Below are 17,953 nucleotides of genomic sequence, written 5' to 3' on the forward strand. Positions count from 1 at the left end.
CATTTGACAGTTCAACAAAATTCAACAACGTAACCTAGTAACGACGACATAGAATAATATGATATTTCGTTTTGTTAGAACTGCACATTTGCTTAACTTTTTTCAATTACAATTACATATTTATAATAATAATGACCGATATAAGTAATTTTAAGATTTCATTTTACTGATAAACCATCCTAAACATAATAAACAATTTCTGAATTGAAGAACTGACGTCGCTACAATTTTGTGTCAATAAACCTTTTTTCTTTTTAAATACTAGAGACGTTACTCTAAAAATCGAAATCTGACATCTAGAATCGAAGGCATTGATTACTTGTGAATAAAAATCATCATAAATTAATAAATTCGATTGACAAATGTTTCAAATCCGTATCGATTAATACACTTCAATCGATGTTTTTAAGCAGGTTACCTCTCTTCGAAGATAAAATTGATAGACGTCAAATGTTGCCTATTAAATTGGCTCGACCTCGACTATAACCACAGTTTAAGTTGCCACGCCATATTTTAGTAACCGTCTGTGGTCTATTGGTCGTCTATTACGATTTGACATTGACACTTGACAGTAACACCACAATTTTGTGACAGCAGCATCGACTGTCAAGTGTCAAGTTTGCTGTATCGTCGATTGCATTTTTACAAGCTTTTTCTTGAACTAAATAAAAACAGTATTTATTTTGTGTAGTTAGATACTTTATAGTAATTTTTAAGTAGAACAAACCAATACCTTTTACACAATGGATCAAATGCTGCCCAGTCCGTATAATATACCGGGTATTGGAACGCCGTTACACCAACCCGAAGAAGATCAACAAATCTTACCAAATGCATTGCAACAACAACATCAACAACAACAGCAACAACAGCAGCAGCAACAGCATTCCTTAGGTTCCTTGGGATCCTCGCCACTTGTTGGTTTTGGCGCTTCCCTCATGGGAACTCCACAACGTTCTATGCACACTTACGCGCCAACTGCTAGTTATGCCACTCCTCAGCAGATGATGCAGCCCCAAACACCAGTACGTAGTCATAGTTTATTTAACTCAATTTGTTCGATGAATAGGTAATTTAGTTAGATTTAACCATTATTGCCAAATTAATGGATTGTTGTCAGATCTGTTGTTCAAGGACTGCATGAGGAACATTAAATATTATTTTTATTTTGTTATAAGCTTTGTTTATGTGATACAAATAAGCCTATGAAATTAATTTGCCAGTAAGAAATACACAGCACCAACAATGTTAAAAACGGTATGTATTCAATTGATAATTATGTTTTCAGCAAAATATGATGTCTCCAATGATAACCAGTGGAAGCATGGGGGGCCCACAAATGCTTAGTCAGGCTAGTCCAGCACCCATGACTCCATTAACACCACATTCAGCAGACCCTGGAATATTGCCACAACTACAGTAAGTTTCCTAAACATATTAAATGGAAGCGTTTGTAAGAAAAAGAGTGTGTGTGCCGAGTTCAACACTTGTTAGAAGCGAAACTTCTTTGGTAAGATTCAAAGGTACCAAGATCATCTCCTTACTCCATGACATGACCTTGAAATTTTACTTTCAATGTGCCTAAAGAAGTTTTGCTTCAATAAAATTACTTATATATTTATTTAATAAATAAATAAACATTATCAATAAAAAAATGTAACAATATTATTGATCTATATTTTATGGCATTGTTTGACCTATTTTGACGGATGTAAAAATATTTATTGTAATAAAAACTATCCATTGAATGTTAAAATTATTATATTAATAAATTATTATAACACTGCATAAAATGTGAATGTAATCTTGAGTACTAAAATAACTTGTATAAGTGAAAATTAAATTGATTATAATGCAAACTTTTACTCATTTCAGAAATATTGTATCAACAGTTAACTTAAATTGCAAATTGGATTTAAAGAAAATAGCCTTACACGCCAGAAATGCTGAATACAATCCCAAAAGATTTGCAGCTGTTATTATGAGAATAAGAGAACCAAGGACAACAGCATTGATATTTTCTTCCGGGAAAATGGTTTGTACAGGAGCAAAAAGTGAAGAGGACTCAAGACTGGCTGCTAGAAAATATGCTAGAATTATACAAAAATTAGGGTTTACTGTAAGTTATAAAAACAGTTTATTAATTTTTTGAATAGTGCCAATGTATTAGTGTAGACTAAAGGTAATAAACTAATAAGTACTCAATATTAGCAGTAGACAATGATGCAAAAGTTAAAGTTAAATTATTTACCATAATAAAATAAAGTAAGCAAAGTTTTTCTACATTCTTAGAATTATATTAAACATGTTTCCATTGTTTCAGGCAAAATTTTTAGACTTCAAAATACAAAACATGGTCGGCAGTTGTGATGTTAAGTTTCCAATCCGCCTTGAAGGTTTAGTGCTCACTCATGGACAGTTCAGTTCTTACGAACCAGAATTATTTCCAGGACTCATTTATCGTATGGTCAAACCAAGAATTGTACTTTTAATATTTGTGTCTGGCAAAGTGGTGTTAACTGGTGCAAAAGTCCGACAAGAAATTTATGAAGCTTTTGATAACATTTACCCTATCCTGAAAAGCTTTAAAAAGCAATAGTTGTAGAATTAAATTAAGGTATCTCCTATTTCTAAGTGTTATTAATAAATAAATACAATTTTTATTCAGTTTTTATTAAATATGTCTTTTAATGTAGTTTTGGTTCGTTTGATATTAAATCAATACAATAAAAAAAAAAGTTTTATGTTGCATTAATAGTATTTATTTAATTCTAATATAATAATTAACAAGATTCTAAGGTAAAATGTTCTAAAGTTAAAAAAAAGGATTGCGAAATTATAAAGTGAGTTTGTAGTTTTATAATTCGGTAACTTGATTCATTCAGTATTAATAAATTAAAGGGGGTATTAAAATAATTAGGGATGTAACGATACCGATACCGATATATCGGCCGATATAATCGGCAAGCCGATATATCGGTATCGCCGATAATATAACAACCGATACCGATATCAAACAATTCAAAAAACCGCGCCCAATGAACGATGCGGGAGGCCGCCCGCGCGTGCGCACTTTGTTTTCTGAAAAAACTCTACCAATAGTAAACTTTTATTAGATTCTGATTGTATGTGTATTACTTAAAGTTTAACTGACTTTGTAAAATAAATAGTTTTGTTGTTTTTTGATTTGGCATTTTTATTTAAAAGAATACGATTAACAGTTGAGTCTCTGTTAAATGTTGGTAACTTTTTATGCATAATTCACTATTTATTTTTCTACCAAGCCATCGGTATCGGTATCGGTATCGCCGATACATGACAACAAATATCGGTATCGGCACAGACTAATAATAATATACTACGTATACAAGTATCGGTATCGTATCGGCAAAATCATGTATCGTTACATCCCTAAAAATAATAGAAAAATCTTGTAAATAATTGGTAATTAAAGAGGCGATAAGCGATACAAATAATAAATACACACGTGCATACAGTGCACTCGCTATTCGCCTGGACTTGTTTCGGTCGTAATCAAAGGGAAGATGAATGTGTGGATCGCTTTAATTGTAACGAGGCGAATGGTAGACACGAATGTGTAAATGTATCATGAGAGGTAAAATCATGGATAATATTTATATGAAAGAAAGAAAGATCATTTAATTGACTCTACAATATTCATAACACACAATACAATAATTAAAATTAAAACAATACGACATGAAACAAAAATAACAATTGAAATAAAACAATACAAGGACTATAAATGCAAGACATAATTAAATATGGAGTTTTTTTATTAAAACTCGACTACAAAATAATCAATATGTTTTTTAACTCTGAAGTGGATAAAATGACAAAAAGTTTTCTATATTGTCTAGAATTTTATTTTAGCTGTAAACATGACATTTGACATCTGACAACAATATGTCAAATTTATGATTAATCGATTGCTGTCGCAAGCACGCTTTCTTGGTTAGGTATTCTTTTTTGGTTTTATTCTGGCGGCTTCGGGCCCGTTTTACGTAAATAATAATGGCAGAAACAATGAGGCAAACTATTGCAACAATATTAAAAAGTATCGAAAGGTACAATCCAGCCAATCTTCAAACGTTAGAGAGATATGTCGAAATGCAGTCCAGAGAAAACACTTACGACTTGGAAGCCAACTTAGCAGTTCTAAAGTTGTATCAATTTAACCCGGAAAAGTTCAACGCAGATATTACGTGCCAAATTCTTTTAAAGGCATTGACCAACTTCCCGCATACAGATTTCACTTTGTGCAAGTGTCTGTTGCTTGAGTCGGTTGTAAGTACAGAAAGTTACTTTACAAAAGTGTTTTGTTAGTTACCCTTTAAACGAATAACTCTTTTTTTTAGGTTGAAAATGAGACAATCTCACAAATAAAGTATTTAGCTGATATATTGGAGCAGTGTGATTTTGCTCAATTTTGGAATAGAGTACACCAGATGCCTGAACTCTGCAATAGAATCAGTAGTTTCCATGATTCTATTCGTAAATTCGTATGCCATGTTGTTGGAATTACTTTCCAGACAATTGATAAGAACAATTTAGCTAATCTTCTAGGAGGAATTGATGGTGAGTACTGAAAATATTCTATTAAGTTTGAAATTTGAATATTGGTTGGTTATTTATCAAAAATCTGACTACAGTACATAAGTGTTGATTAATAAATTGTATTATACACCATTGTGGTAAATTTTAAAATGAAATTAAACAATTTTTTAGTAAATTATATGTAATGTCGAACATTTATTTACTCAACTAGACATATCTAGAAGCACTTTTAATTTGAACTATTGCGTTTTCTATTAGTTTCGGTATTGAGTTTTATTAATTTAAATTTTTAACAAATACTTAAATTAAATAATTACAATTATGAAATTCCTATAATCTGTGTTTATTTCTCAGATGTCACTTTGAAACACTGGGTCAAGAAGTATGGTTGGAGAGATGACGGCAACTTGATATTCATCGCCAATCAAGATGAGAATATCAAAACCAAGAATATTACAGAGAAGATTGAATTTGATCATCTCGCTCCTTTGATGACAATTTTGTAAACAGATTTTTAATATACAGTTAAAAGTTTACAGTATATTTGTTGTTTTCATTTTAACAGTGCTTTTCAGGTATATAACTGTATTTATTGATGTTACATTCATTTATAAATTATTAAAACTTTCTAACAAATCTATTTTGAGATCAATGAATACTATTTTATTAATTAAAGATTTTATTTAACATATTATATCAATATCAAACAACAAACTTTAACAATGGCTTAACAATTAGTACATTATAAGTAACAATGCATATAAAAACAAATAAGTCTGATTTATTAAGCTTTCTTTCCATGGCTGTATCCATATTCCTTGCCTCCAGCATGTCCTCCTTTCTTGCCATGATCCTGGTGATGGGCGTGGTGTTCCTCATGACCATGATGTCCTTTGTGACCCTTGTGATCTTCATCATAGTGGCCCTTGTCATGGTGACCTTTCTTTCCATGGTGTTTTTCATGATGTCCCTTCTCATTATGACCACCCTTCTTGTGATGTCCTTCTTTACTATCATGGTGGCCGTGGAAGTCGCCGTGCTTGTGATGATGTCCACCCTTGTGGAAGTCGTCGTAGAATTTATGCTCCTTATGATACTCATCCTTGTGTGATTTATGATGGAAACCAGTGGTTTTCGAACCCTTTTTGTGACCTTTCTTGTGTCCGAATTTGCCACCCTTATGGCCGTGGGCGGCTTCATGATGTTCACCGTGACTGTCGTGTTCATCGTGGTGTTTCTTTTTATGTCCACCGTGCTCGTCGTGATGGCCCTCGTGGTGGTGTTTCTCGTGATGACCGTGTTCCCCTTTGTCGTGGTGGTGATGAGACTTGTAACCCTTATCGCCTTTTTCGCCATCCTCTTTGTGGTGATGAGCATGATGTTCATGTCCGCCGCCCGTTTCATGGCTGCCGCTTTTGGCTTCGTGTTTGCCAGTGCCTGCTACAACTTGGTCCTGTTTTGCAGTGCCAGAGGAGTCCAAATCGCCTTTAACACCAGGCTTATTTTGTTTTTCCTCTACATGTCGACAATTAGCAATGACTAGTGTACTCGCCACTAGCATACATAGAAATAGTCGCGTCATTTTTCTGCAAAATTAGTAAATATTAGTTTCAAGACAGGTGGTAGGTATAAGTGAAAATGGTTTTACTTTAAATTGTACGTATTGATCGACACTAAACAATTAAATGAATCTTACCAATGGGCGTGGTCGCTCGCCGAGCTACCGACATTATGTTCTAATCGTTTCCGTGCTTTGAATTTATAGATATCGGCGCTTTCGTTGTCGGTTACAGAGTGATCTGTAGCAATCATTGCTGCAGATTTCTAGATGAGTGATTCTGTGGGTTATGGTGACGAAATTCAATTAGATATAGCATAGTCCGTTTTTATTACCTATAATATACATACCTACTGTTGTAAGACGTGAATCTATTGTTAAAATTAAATACCAAAATAGACAATTATTTGATAGGTAAAAATAAGCCAATAATAATTATGATTAAAACATTTTATTTAGTTTAAAGCTTTTTATTTACAAAGAGGTATATAAAACAACAATATAACAAGGATCTTAGTTATTAATCTATCAGTGCTTGCCGTGGTGGAATCCCCAATGCTTATGATCATGATGGCCTCCTTTCTTGCCATGGTCATGATGGTGGTGGTGATGCTCTTCATGCCCTCCGTGACCCTTGTATCCTTTATGGTCCTCATCGTAATGGTGCTTGTCGTGATGTCCCTTCTTTCCGTAGTGGTCCTCATGGTGACCGGAGTCATGATGGCCTCCCTTCTTATGATGTCCTCCGTATTTGTGGTGGTGGCCTTTGTGATCTTCATGTTTGTGATGTTTGCCTTCCTTGTGATGGTCGTCATAGAAATGATGATCCTTGTGATATTCGTCTTTGTGATACTTCTTGTGGTAGCCTTCGGTTTCTTCACCTTTGTCGAAGTGTTTTTTATGATGATGCTTACCACCTTTATGATGGTGGCCATGATCATGATGATGGCCGTGGTGGTCGTGTTCATCCCAATGCTTTTTATGACCACCTCCATGCTCATGGTGGTGTCCCTCGTGGTGATGCTTGTGGTGGTCACCATGTTCACCTTTGTGGTGATGATGATGTCCTTTATGGCCTTTGTGTCCCTTTTCACCATGTTCGTGATGATGATGTGCATGGTGCTCCTTTCCACCGCCCTCTTCATGATGGTGTCCTTTATGGTGGCTAGCCGCCGCTACTAGATCCGATTCTGTTTCTCCGAGTTTTCGGCCAGAACACACAACTAGAACACATGCTGTGACGGCAAGGGCGGCTAGCGTCCTCATGTTTATGGTTGTCCCTTTCCGTAAGTTTATGTTAAACACTGGGACTGAACTGACTTTACGAGAGCTTGAGAAGGTATTTATATCAAACATTAAAGTAGTTGATTGCCGCTGGTGAAATTAGCGGCAAGGACGCCACAGCGACCGTTACGCCTATAGTTATTTGTAATTGCATCATTATCAAACCCAAAAGTCACTTTACGATAGAAAGGTGATAGATAGGAATTGAAGGATTTCTTGACATGTTAAATAATTTGATGAGTCCATAGAAATGCTTTGTATGCAAATAAAACGTTTGAACGCTAAAGTTTATTTGACACGATAACATTGCAACTGGCAAACTAGCACTATTGTTTGCTTGGAATATATTTCTCGCTATAGGTAGTTACTAAATTTTGATTTATCAATCAACTCTTATGTTATTCCTACAAAATCCTAGTTAGGTACACACACATGAATGTAAATCTATATCTAATTAAAATTATTACTTAGGTCATTAAAAATAGATACATAATATGTATCTATGACTTAATGTTAAGTAGCGTACATTTTTATTGTAGAGAACTTATAAAATTCAAATACTTAAGTAAGTATCAACAGTTTACAGAATGTAAACTTGTAATATACCTGCTAATAAACGTTCCTATGAAATTATAGATAGTATTTAAAGCTGCATATAATATGTAAATGTGAATCATGCTTATCTTTCAAAGTAGGGTCTGTCATTCTGAAAAAATCCAATAAACCTACATGAAACCTATAGCTGCTTGCACTTGCGGTTAAAAGGAGCTGAAAAAATAACTTATGTTAAAGTACCCAGGTTTCTTATTATGACGACCTAGGAAATATGATACGCGGCAGGATATGTTTACCTTCCCTGCGTCGATTCGACCTCGCTTTATTTGAGTACTCTGGTGTAGAGATAAGTTCGATTTAGATTGAGAGGTCGCGGAATTCAGTAACGTAGTTGAAAAAAATATATGTATACTTCTTTATGAAAACTCTAGACGGTATAGAATAATTTAAGTAGGAAACAGAAACAAGGGGATCGCTCGGGGATGTAGAGTTTTTGGGCGACCTGGAAGAATATAGAGCATTTAAAATTTAAATGTGAGTGAGAATAATTTTATGGAAGTTCTAATGTATACGATCCTAGTTAGTTACTAATTAATAATTAAAACAAAAAAACACAAACACTTCTAAACCGTTGAATTTTGATATTTGTATGCTCTATGTTGTCTTTTTTCATTTGTAATAAAACTTTTACTTCCTCAATTTTATAACAGAAAATACATAAATATTAAATACCTATATTCCCATCAAAAGACTACTAGATTCCTCATTCAACTCTAGATGCATTGCATTTTACTAGTTGAATAAAATACATGCAGCTTTATTGTTACACTTTATTCATTAATTAAAAAGAATATTTAAATACCTATATCTACTCATAGATATTTTAAAGTTATAATTGAAAATTGATCTCATACTTATTGAATCAGTTCCTTAATTTTTTTATCAAATATGAAAACATAGTATTTTCATGTCTTATAATTTTAAGCAGATCGATCAAGTCGACATTAAAAAAAAGGAACGCTCGAATTCAGAACCTCCTCCTTTTTTTGAAGTCCGGTTACGATACATTTTAAAGTATCTAGGAACATATTACCTCAGGGAATTAATAAAGCTAAGAAATAAATACAATATTTATATTTATTATGATTTTGGATATTATGAGGGCTGAATTGTAAAAAAAAAATATTTACTTAAATGGGATTTTTCAAATAGAACAAAGAAAAAATGAAATTACCAATTTACGTAAGTATTTATTTTATAGAAACCTGTATTTTATAAAAAAAATATTTTTATTTTATACTTATCGTATCGACATTTGATCACCAAAGTCGAAGTCGAGATTGAAAATTTCGTAAAAACTCGTAAACACAATTTCGTAGGCCTTGCTACCTGAAATACTTATGTATTTTGTGATGGATAGAAAATAAGATTTTTAGGTACTTTAAATAATTGTATCTACCTATGTAGTTAATATGTTGAAAATTTTTCTTTCTCATATTATAAGTAGGTAACTAATTTCTTTTAATTGTAATGGAGATGGACATAATTTAGACTACCTTTATGTACCTACTATACACAATTAAATGTACTTACCTATTATTAACAATGATATTTGAATAAAGCTCCTCCTCATTCAAAAACAGAAACTATGTGATTTAAGATTATTAAGGATTTTTTATGTATGATTTAATTAGGATGGGTTAATTATATAATTAAATAAAATAGATACAGTTATTTTTCCTGAAAATCATTTATTTTTCTTTATAAAACATAAAAACAATAACAAACTTCATGAACAATAACAATATTTCATAATTATTTACACAGTCTACTACGTATTTGTTAGTGTTTTCCATGGTGGAAGCCCCACTCCTTGTGGTCGTCATGGCCGCCCTTCTTGCCGTGGCCGCTGTGGCCGTGGTGGTGTTCATCGTGTCCATGGTGGCCTTTGTGGCCGTGATGTCCCTCGTCGTAGTGATGATGATCGTGATGTCCGTGTTTGCCATGGTGACCTTCATGGTGGCCGGAGTGGTGGTGACCGCCCTTCTTGTGGTGACCGCCATGATCTTCGTGATGTCCGTGGTGGTGTCCGTGTTTGTGGTGCTTGCCCTCGTCGTGGTGGCCATCGTGGAAGTGGTGGTCCTTGTGGAAGTGATCCTTATGGTATTTCTTGTGGTAACCGTCGGTCTTCTCTCCCTTGTCGTGATGTTCGTGGTGGCCGTGCTTCTCGCCCTTGTGGTGGTGTCCGTGTTCATGGTGATCGCCATGGTGGTCGTGCTCATCCCAGTGTTTCTTGTGGCCGCCACCATCTTCGTGATGATGTCCCTCGTGATGATGCTTGCCGTAGTGACCTTCGTCTCCCTTGTGGTGATGATGGTGACCATGGTGTCCCTTGCCTCCTTTGCCACCATGTTCGTGGTGATGATGGGCATGGTGTTCGTGACCACCGCCATGCTCGTGGTGACCGCCGTGCTTGTGGCTCGCGGCGACCGCTTGGTCTTCGGCCTCGTGAGCAGTGCACACGGCCGCAAGGCACAGTGCTGCTAAGATAATCAAAGCCCTCATCGCTCGTTTGCTCTCTTGGTTGTTTGCCAACGGAAGTCCGGTTGTAACTGACCTCTGAACGCAGATAGACCGTTTTATACTAGCAAATATTTTAGTCGTCAAAGACGGTTAAGAAATATTCCGCAATTATTTCGTTTTATTCACTGAAGGTCAATTAAAAATGAACTAGGTATAGGTATTTCTTAGTTCATTGTATTGTAAGATGCACTCTGAAACCGATACAGTGCATAATGTTAAAATCAGTAAATTACTTTTGGGCCATAGTTTTCCTGCGACAGACAGTATTGAGGTGATATAAACAAGTCCGTGAGTTGAGAAAATGCGTGTCGCACTGTTCCTATCAACATTTTCGAATTTTAGTCAAGAATTCCTTTTTTTTAAGAATCCACCTAATCTTTATAATGTAATAATCTGTAAGATATAATTTTAATGATTAGTCAGTGGGAATACACACTTTTCATAATATGATTATAATAATTTGTAACTTATTTTCCTATATGCAATAAACTGGTTCATAAACATAAGGCCGTATTAGTTTTATTATAAAATATATTTTTTTACAATATTCATTCATTGTCATAAAATTCGTGTCCGCTTCAAATCACATACCTCATACTTTAGACCGAACCAATCGAAATTATCTGCTTAGTGGATCCTTTCGAATTTGTATCGCCTTTATTTGGTTAGCGTTAAACAATTCTTCCGAGTGACTAAACTTGTTAATTCCACGCCCTTGTTGGAGTTGTATGCGTACTATTTTCTATAGAATTTAGTTCTGTTTGAAGATTGAGTTTGATTAGACACGCCTTAGAGACACGCTTATGATTTCAATATGTGCTTCTTTTTTATTTTAGCAGATTAACACAAGCTTTTGTAAAGTTTTCAGAAAAACGTACCTACATTTTATTTTATTGAACTTTTGGCTTTCAATACGCTTTCTTGAACTTTTTCTTATATATTCATGCTATTTAGAAAAAAGTATTACATATTAAAATAGGACACAGATATATTATACGACTATATCTATACTAATATTATAAAGCTGAAGAGTTTGTTTGTTTGTTTGAACGCACTAATCTCGGGGACTACTGGTCCGATATGAAAAATTCTTTCGGTATTAGATAGCCCATTTATCGAGGAAGGTTATAGGCTATATTTCATCACACTACGGGCAACAGGAGTGGAGCCACGGGGGTGAAACCGCGCGGAGCAGCTAGTGTACTTATAATATTACGTTCATACGACGTTTTTGGTAATTGTTTAGAATGTAGATTTTTCCTGGCTTCAATCAAAAAAGTTTTAAATTTACCTATTAATAATAAAACGCTGAAGAATTTGTGTTTGTTCGAATGCGCTGTTCTCTGGACCTAATTTACTAATTTAAAAAAAAATTTCACCTTTTGATATCTAATACTTATCTGTCTGCAAAATTATTCATTGACGCTCCACAACGCGTTTGATTCGAACCGTGATAAAAAAACTCGCGCTTTTTTATTTATTATTGATATTTCATAGTTGATAGTTCATAAAATATATTTGTAGATAAATTTATTAATAAGTTAATATGTAAATTAAAATATGGTAGTTATTCGGTGCCATCCAGCATTTTGCAATCTAGGTAGGTACCTTCCATCTATTATTAACTAAGCATTAGTAGGCAATATTAAATACTGTCTGTACATGGTAGGTACATGTTTTTAGGTAAGTACTCTAGATTTTGATCTATTCATAACACTGTCTCTAAAAAAATGAATAAGTATGGTGATCTAAATCAAGATGAATCGGATTTCATACGTAGGTCATTCAAATAGGGGAAACTTGCCTAATTCGTACCACTTAAGGAGAACCTCAAAAATTTTTGAAATGAACAATGATACACAGTTATTTATATTAAGTAATTATAATTTCACTAATGTTCTATTAGTATTTCAACAAAAAATAACATATATCTTATAAACTTGTGAGAAATAAACAGTTTTCAAAAACTTAAAAAAAGTACGATTTAAGACCATTCATCTTAAATCGTACTAGTATATTCTTAAATCGTACTTTGAGATCCTATCATTGGTTTACAGTTTTAAAAATCACAATCTTAATAATCTTCTCCTCTTTTTCTTAATTTTAATGTACGTAGATTAATTCTTATTAATACAGCGGATGGTCTTTGCCAAATCCTGACAGTCATCGCAGTAATAACATTTTGTTTTTTTAGTTGTCCCTGTACATAGCTCATGTAGGTAATTGTGAAGTATGGGTAGGTAACCATACTTCACAATTACCGCATTTAATCATGTTTTCTTTAACGTCTTCTTGACATATTTTGCAATACCAACTGTCATTTTCATCTTGTTCTTGTTTCTTTTTCTTGTTTCCTTTTTGAGGTGTTTTCGTTCGTTCGTACAGGTACGTTTTAAGAAGTTGCTGCGAGTACGAAATAGGCACAAGTATCAAAAGAATTTCAAATTTGCCACAAAAAAAACTGTCAACGAACAAGCCGGCTTTACTATGTGAAATATATTCACAAATATACGCATAAATATAAAATAAACAGTTAAACAACTTATGAACGGTATACTTGGAAGACAGTTCTTGTGAAGTGTGCGAAAAAATTACTCAAAAAGTAAGAAAAAACTTACTTGATAAATATTTTAGTCGGGAGCAACGTAACAGGTATTTATTTGTCACATGGCAATATGGCCGACTATTATTGACATTTTATGCCACCAGAGGCGCTGGTAACTATTACCCAAGCCGAGATATAGACGAGGTACGATTTAAGCGCAGGTACGAATTATGCAAGTTTACCCTATTGTTACTCGCTTCCTATTGTTTATTAAGTAAAATAAATTTTATAAGCGCAAATGACCGTAATTATTACGCACCAATAAAGCAATCTCAAATCAGGGCTCTCACAAAAATATGTCTCACTAAAAGTATAGGTAAACGTGGGTATGGATAGATCAATGGGATGTCAGGTACGAAGATGTAGGTATTTGTTCCACTTTCACGCGTAAAAAAGCTCTGGAATAGTCTGCCACCTTCTGTGTTCCCTACGAACTATGATCTGGGAAATTTTAAGGTAAAAACGTATCGTTTTTTGAAAGGCCAAGGGTAATAAATTCGCCTATTTAATTCCGTCTTCCCCCTTATCCTATTCTGGTAGGCAACAACCATAACCCCTGTTATGGTCTATGGGCGACGCAACCTGTTTACCACCAGGCGGTGCGTCTGCTCTTTTGCCTCCCTTTAACATAAGAAAAAAGAAAACACTGAACGAATTTTGATGATCCTTAGCACTGCCATGCCATGCTATGTAGCTTATCAACCAGAATATACTTATGCCCGCGGTTTCGTTCGCGGGTGAAACCGAATGACACAGCTTGTATTTCATAAACACCATCGTATTTCGCATATCTATGTACCTAGATATGTGTTTCGCTTTTGCAAAAATATGGAAAATTTGCAATCATGCAATGGGACTGAAAACTTTCAAATATTTTCATTGCAAGTACCTACCTAATGTTTTAAATTAGTGAAAGGCATGAATGGAATATAGAGTGTAAGTATTGTACCGAGCATTTCAATAATATAATTTGGTGCAGCGTTGCGGGTTACACAAGTGTCGCACTAAATAAGTTCACGATCGACACGGTCTACTGCACTCTTTTCTAAAGGTACACTTTCAAAAGAACATGGATTTCAAGGTAACATATTTTAAAGAGTATAGGTGGTAGAAGTATGTACTATGTAGGTCTGTAAATCATTCTATACCTATAGAGTCTTATGTAGAGTCATGCCGTTTCACTTTAAATTTATATTTTGAGACAAAGAGCATTGAACTATAGGTACTAGTTTGATATGTTATGTACAATAATTTCTAAGGTATAGTGACAAACACAAAATTTAACTTAAGTAGTTTTATTTATTCGTCTTTGAGTTTGAGCTTAGAGCATTATTCGTCATGTCAAGGTCTACAAAAAAAAAATGAAAACAAAATTCTATGGTTCATTGAACAAAGAACAATTTTATATTTATGTTTTATGCTTTATGAAAAAGTAGAAACCTAGTGCTCGTAATACATATATATCAATACCTACTTACCTACTAATTAATAATTAGATATTCTGTAGAGACTAGAGTGTAGCTGTACTATACTTGCACCGTCTATAGCAAATATTTTCTTAGTTATTTATAACACCTAAGCACTCGTTTATATAACACTTTTTTCACGAGATAGTAGGTATTTTATGATAAAAATTTAAATTGAAATAGCAAAATTAAGACTCTATATTTAGAAAATATATTTATGTAAAATTATTAATTTGAGTATAACAAACACTAAAACAGGTCTGGATAGATAATATAGATTATTAATACCCTGGAACCAAACTGAAATATACAAAAATGAATATTTCAGGTTCTCTATAAAGGTTGTCAAGGTTTCTCTAACTTGTTTTCCAATTAAAGAGAAATGTGTCAAGTAACATATAAATTACAGTTACCTTGTTACCGTAGAAAGACATAAATACTAGGTAAACTCTTTACTTATAATATGCATTTAGTATTGTACAAAGACCTAGTTTAAATATTATCCTGTTACTAATGCTCTTATTCCAACCAGGGCGTCATACTTATGCGAATTACTGGCTAAGGAGCCTAGCTTACTACATCACTCAAATCTCGTTAGGCTGTACTGCTATAATACTATTACCCCTGTAATACTATCTTTTCTTAGCTCATACGACACAGTTTAATAGGTTTGTGTGTATTTAGGGTAAATATGGAATCGATATCAGTAGTCATGGTGAGTTACTTTTCATATTAACTACCTAGGTTTTAAAACAAATTATAGTTACTATCATTGTATAAAATATTCAAATTGTGTCCGTTATTATGTCATTTAATTCCTTGTAAATTGTTTTTATAAATATTCACTAACAACAAATACTTACAAAAAAAAATTGATACGTGTATTAGGTACAAATTCAGCTTGTTATTTACTAAACGAGCGTGGTTAAAGAATATATTGTTGTCGCTTGGGAGGTTATCCCGGGATAATCCGAACTATTGTTAGATATTTTAATGCTTATGCCCTTTATGTGACCGTCCGTATTAAGTCATACGCGGATAATCGCCGTATTATATCGAGTTAATTTTCCATTGCGCGTACCAACCGAAGGGTCTGCCAGCTGCCGACAGTTTACTTATAAATCGGTGACATATATAATATTAATCATTCACATTTAGATTATCAATATTCATCTTGCGATTAAGTGTAAATTCCCATAGTTTTGAATATAAAAACAAAAAAGGGAGATTATAATATTAGGTCGGAGTTAAAAATGATGAATGATTCATCTTTATCCATAATAAGTACCACGAGGTATTTTAATTTTCAAAAAACAAAGTAATAAAATAAATGCTATTTTTCGACATTGTTTACGATACACATTACACATATATCTATAAGTAGGTAGGTACCTACCGTATTAATTTATTTAATATAAGTACCTAACTATTTTTCTATCTACCTTTTCATAATCCACCATATTTTCATAATAGGATTTTTAATTTTACCTATAATAGAGCAGACGAAATAAATTAAAATGCAAGTGTGACTAGTGCGGTGCATTATATTTAGAGCGAAGAGAATGACCTGAGTAATCTTGGTGGCGTCAGTGTCACGCATCGTCGAGTGCGGCCAATATTTGCCAGAACAGGACACCGTAAAGATGTTTCCGGCCCGTGAAAGTATCGTATTAACTATTCAAACATTGGATTCCAAGTTTTATCGTTGGCAGCTGGTCGACACGACTAATTACATCAATTACAGACAAACAGAAGCGCGCTCGGGTTTCCTCGTTCCCACCTTTGTAAATATTTGCGCGAATCGGGGGCTGGATACCCGAGGGGGACGCTCGCTCGTCTTCCCGCTGTCCGTGTCGCACGTCATTTGGTTCCAATTATATGATTAGTTCATAATCAAACATACACATCAAATAAAGGTGGCTTTATAGAAAAATGTACCTACATGAGTATGAATACTAGTTTTAAACTAATTGTTGGACTCTTGCTTTTGACTTGATAGAAAACTAGTTTGAACCTACATAAGTACATACCTATTATTAAATACCTATATTTTACAAACAATTACACTTTACTGACAAAGGTGACAACTATAAAAATGAAAAAAATAAATAACTACAAAACTTAATAGAGATGAATCTTCAATAAATCGAGCTCTACTTTTTTTGCCTACGCTTATCACTCTATCTACATAAGTATTTGTCTTTAATTATTTATTTTATTTTTTGAAGCATGTAATTAAATGAATGCATTAAATAATAACAAGGTATCTACCTAATAACTAAAAAGAATACTTAGATAACAATATCACCCCAAGTGATAGGTAATTTTATGCCATGTAAATGAAATTGTATAATGGTTTATGGATTACCTATATGTTATTTTTTTGTTTTCACTTTGATCTTAATAGTTGTAATTTTATAATAATTTGCTATGAATTTAGGTTTAATTCGAATAAAACGTTTGATTACCAGTAAAGAACTTTTTTCCCAAAAATGAATAGCTACCCTACTGCGTTCGACATACCTATTAAACTTTAAAAAAGTTGTTCATTTCTATGGAGATGTCTTTTTGGGATGTTTTTATGATTCAAAAAACAGCTTGTCGTGTTGTGGGTGTATCAGTATTAAGTATTGTTAAAGTGGTAAGCTGCAAAAAGGCGCACACGTTATATAAGCCGCAGGCGCAAGTTTCCTCAAAACAGATAGGCACCTCAATTTGTTCGCTGTTAGATATCAAGATAATCCCCGCGTCATTCACAATGTCGCATAAAGCCCTATGTTGTATTGTACTTTGTAATCCGAATGTTGACGACTGTTTTCTTTATTATGCCGTACAAAAATAAACTCAAAAAACCGGCCAAGTGCGAGTCGGGCTCGCGCACAAAGGGTTCCGTAGCAGCAAATATAATAAACTTATTATGTCAATTTATACACCTGGTGAATGGAGCCTAAACTCTCCCGATATTTTGCCTTGTACTTTTATGTATGAATATTAATATTAATGGCGTATTGCTTGAATAAGCTAATATTTCTCGTAAAAAGTACCTACATTATAAAGATTTTATATCATCGCGGATTTTTAAAGGTGTACAATACTGTAGTATATTTTTTGATCTATCTTATAAGGTTCAGCCATCGTTTTCAGTGTAAGCACAATAACTTAACCAAAATTACAGTTAAATCAACCTATCTCAAAAACTATAAGAGATACTTTGATCAAACCAAAAATCGTTGAAAGAGTTAATTAGCATGCATCACCTCTATTTTTTTTAGAATTTTATACCCCGTAGTTATAAAAATAGAGGGGGGGGACATACTTTTTACG

The 17,953-nt window shown here is 33.6% G+C and overlaps 5 protein-coding genes across 5 annotated transcripts; 2 read left to right on the top strand and 3 right to left on the bottom strand.

Moving 5' to 3' along the window:
* The first annotated feature begins 605 nt into the window (after nucleotides 1-605).
* LOC123693520 (TATA-box-binding protein) lies at nucleotides 606-2,661 on the top strand. The gene is made up of 4 exons (XM_045638667.1): nucleotides 606-1,025; nucleotides 1,289-1,419; nucleotides 1,876-2,119; nucleotides 2,324-2,661. The coding sequence occupies exons 1-4, from the start codon at nucleotides 744-746 to the stop codon at nucleotides 2,597-2,599; spliced, it is 933 nt and encodes a 310-aa protein (XP_045494623.1). The 5' UTR covers nucleotides 606-743; the 3' UTR covers nucleotides 2,600-2,661.
* A 1,265-nt stretch (nucleotides 2,662-3,926) lies between these two features.
* On the top strand, nucleotides 3,927-5,119 carry LOC123693649 (eukaryotic translation initiation factor 3 subunit K). The gene is made up of 3 exons (XM_045638835.1): nucleotides 3,927-4,308; nucleotides 4,380-4,599; nucleotides 4,933-5,119. The coding sequence occupies exons 1-3, from the start codon at nucleotides 4,036-4,038 to the stop codon at nucleotides 5,082-5,084; spliced, it is 645 nt and encodes a 214-aa protein (XP_045494791.1). The 5' UTR covers nucleotides 3,927-4,035; the 3' UTR covers nucleotides 5,085-5,119.
* A 126-nt stretch (nucleotides 5,120-5,245) lies between these two features.
* On the bottom strand, nucleotides 5,246-6,358 carry LOC123693977 (histidine-rich glycoprotein-like). The gene is made up of 2 exons (XM_045639253.1): nucleotides 6,275-6,358; nucleotides 5,246-6,164 (listed from the first exon to the last, which is right to left on the bottom strand). Exon 2 carries the CDS (start codon nucleotides 6,158-6,160, stop codon nucleotides 5,363-5,365), a length of 798 nt encoding a protein of 265 aa, XP_045495209.1. The 5' UTR covers nucleotides 6,161-6,164; nucleotides 6,275-6,358; the 3' UTR covers nucleotides 5,246-5,362.
* Nucleotides 6,359-6,664: 306 nt separating this feature from the next.
* Nucleotides 6,665-7,433, bottom strand: LOC123694051 (histidine-rich glycoprotein-like). The gene has a single exon (XM_045639348.1). The coding sequence runs from the start codon at nucleotides 7,400-7,402 to the stop codon at nucleotides 6,665-6,667; it is 738 nt and encodes a 245-aa protein (XP_045495304.1). The 5' UTR covers nucleotides 7,403-7,433.
* Nucleotides 7,434-9,817: 2,384 nt separating this feature from the next.
* LOC123693701 (histidine-rich glycoprotein-like) lies at nucleotides 9,818-10,540 on the bottom strand. The gene has a single exon (XM_045638897.1). It carries the CDS (start codon nucleotides 10,538-10,540, stop codon nucleotides 9,818-9,820), a length of 723 nt encoding a protein of 240 aa, XP_045494853.1.
* Between the last annotated feature and the right edge of the window lie 7,413 nt (nucleotides 10,541-17,953).

This window comes from Colias croceus, chromosome 8 (genome assembly GCF_905220415.1).
Source record: "Colias croceus chromosome 8, ilColCroc2.1".
NCBI classification, from domain to species: Eukaryota; Metazoa; Arthropoda; class Insecta; order Lepidoptera; family Pieridae; genus Colias; species Colias croceus.

Bases quoted from the DNA above. Each gene is read 5' to 3' on its own strand.
- LOC123693649 (XM_045638835.1), top strand. From the start codon at position 4,036: ATGGCAGAAACAATGAGGCAAACTATTGCAACAATATTAAAAAGTATC. The intron at 4,309-4,379 runs GTAAGTACAGAA...TCTTTTTTTTAG, and splicing joins GTCTGTTGCTTGAGTCGGTT to GTTGAAAATGAGACAATCTC. The intron at 4,600-4,932 runs GTGAGTACTGAA...TTTATTTCTCAG, and splicing joins TCTTCTAGGAGGAATTGATG to ATGTCACTTTGAAACACTGG.
- LOC123694051 (XM_045639348.1), bottom strand. From the start codon at position 7,402: ATGAGGACGCTAGCCGCCCTTGCCGTCACAGCATGTGTTCTAGTTGTG.
- LOC123693520 (XM_045638667.1), top strand. From the start codon at position 744: ATGGATCAAATGCTGCCCAGTCCGTATAATATACCGGGTATTGGAACG. The intron at 1,026-1,288 runs GTACGTAGTCAT...TTATGTTTTCAG, and splicing joins TGATGCAGCCCCAAACACCA to CAAAATATGATGTCTCCAAT. The intron at 2,120-2,323 runs GTAAGTTATAAA...CCATTGTTTCAG, and splicing joins TACAAAAATTAGGGTTTACT to GCAAAATTTTTAGACTTCAA.
- LOC123693977 (XM_045639253.1), bottom strand. From the start codon at position 6,160: ATGACGCGACTATTTCTATGTATGCTAGTGGCGAGTACACTAGTCATT.
- LOC123693701 (XM_045638897.1), bottom strand. From the start codon at position 10,540: ATGAGGGCTTTGATTATCTTAGCAGCACTGTGCCTTGCGGCCGTGTGC.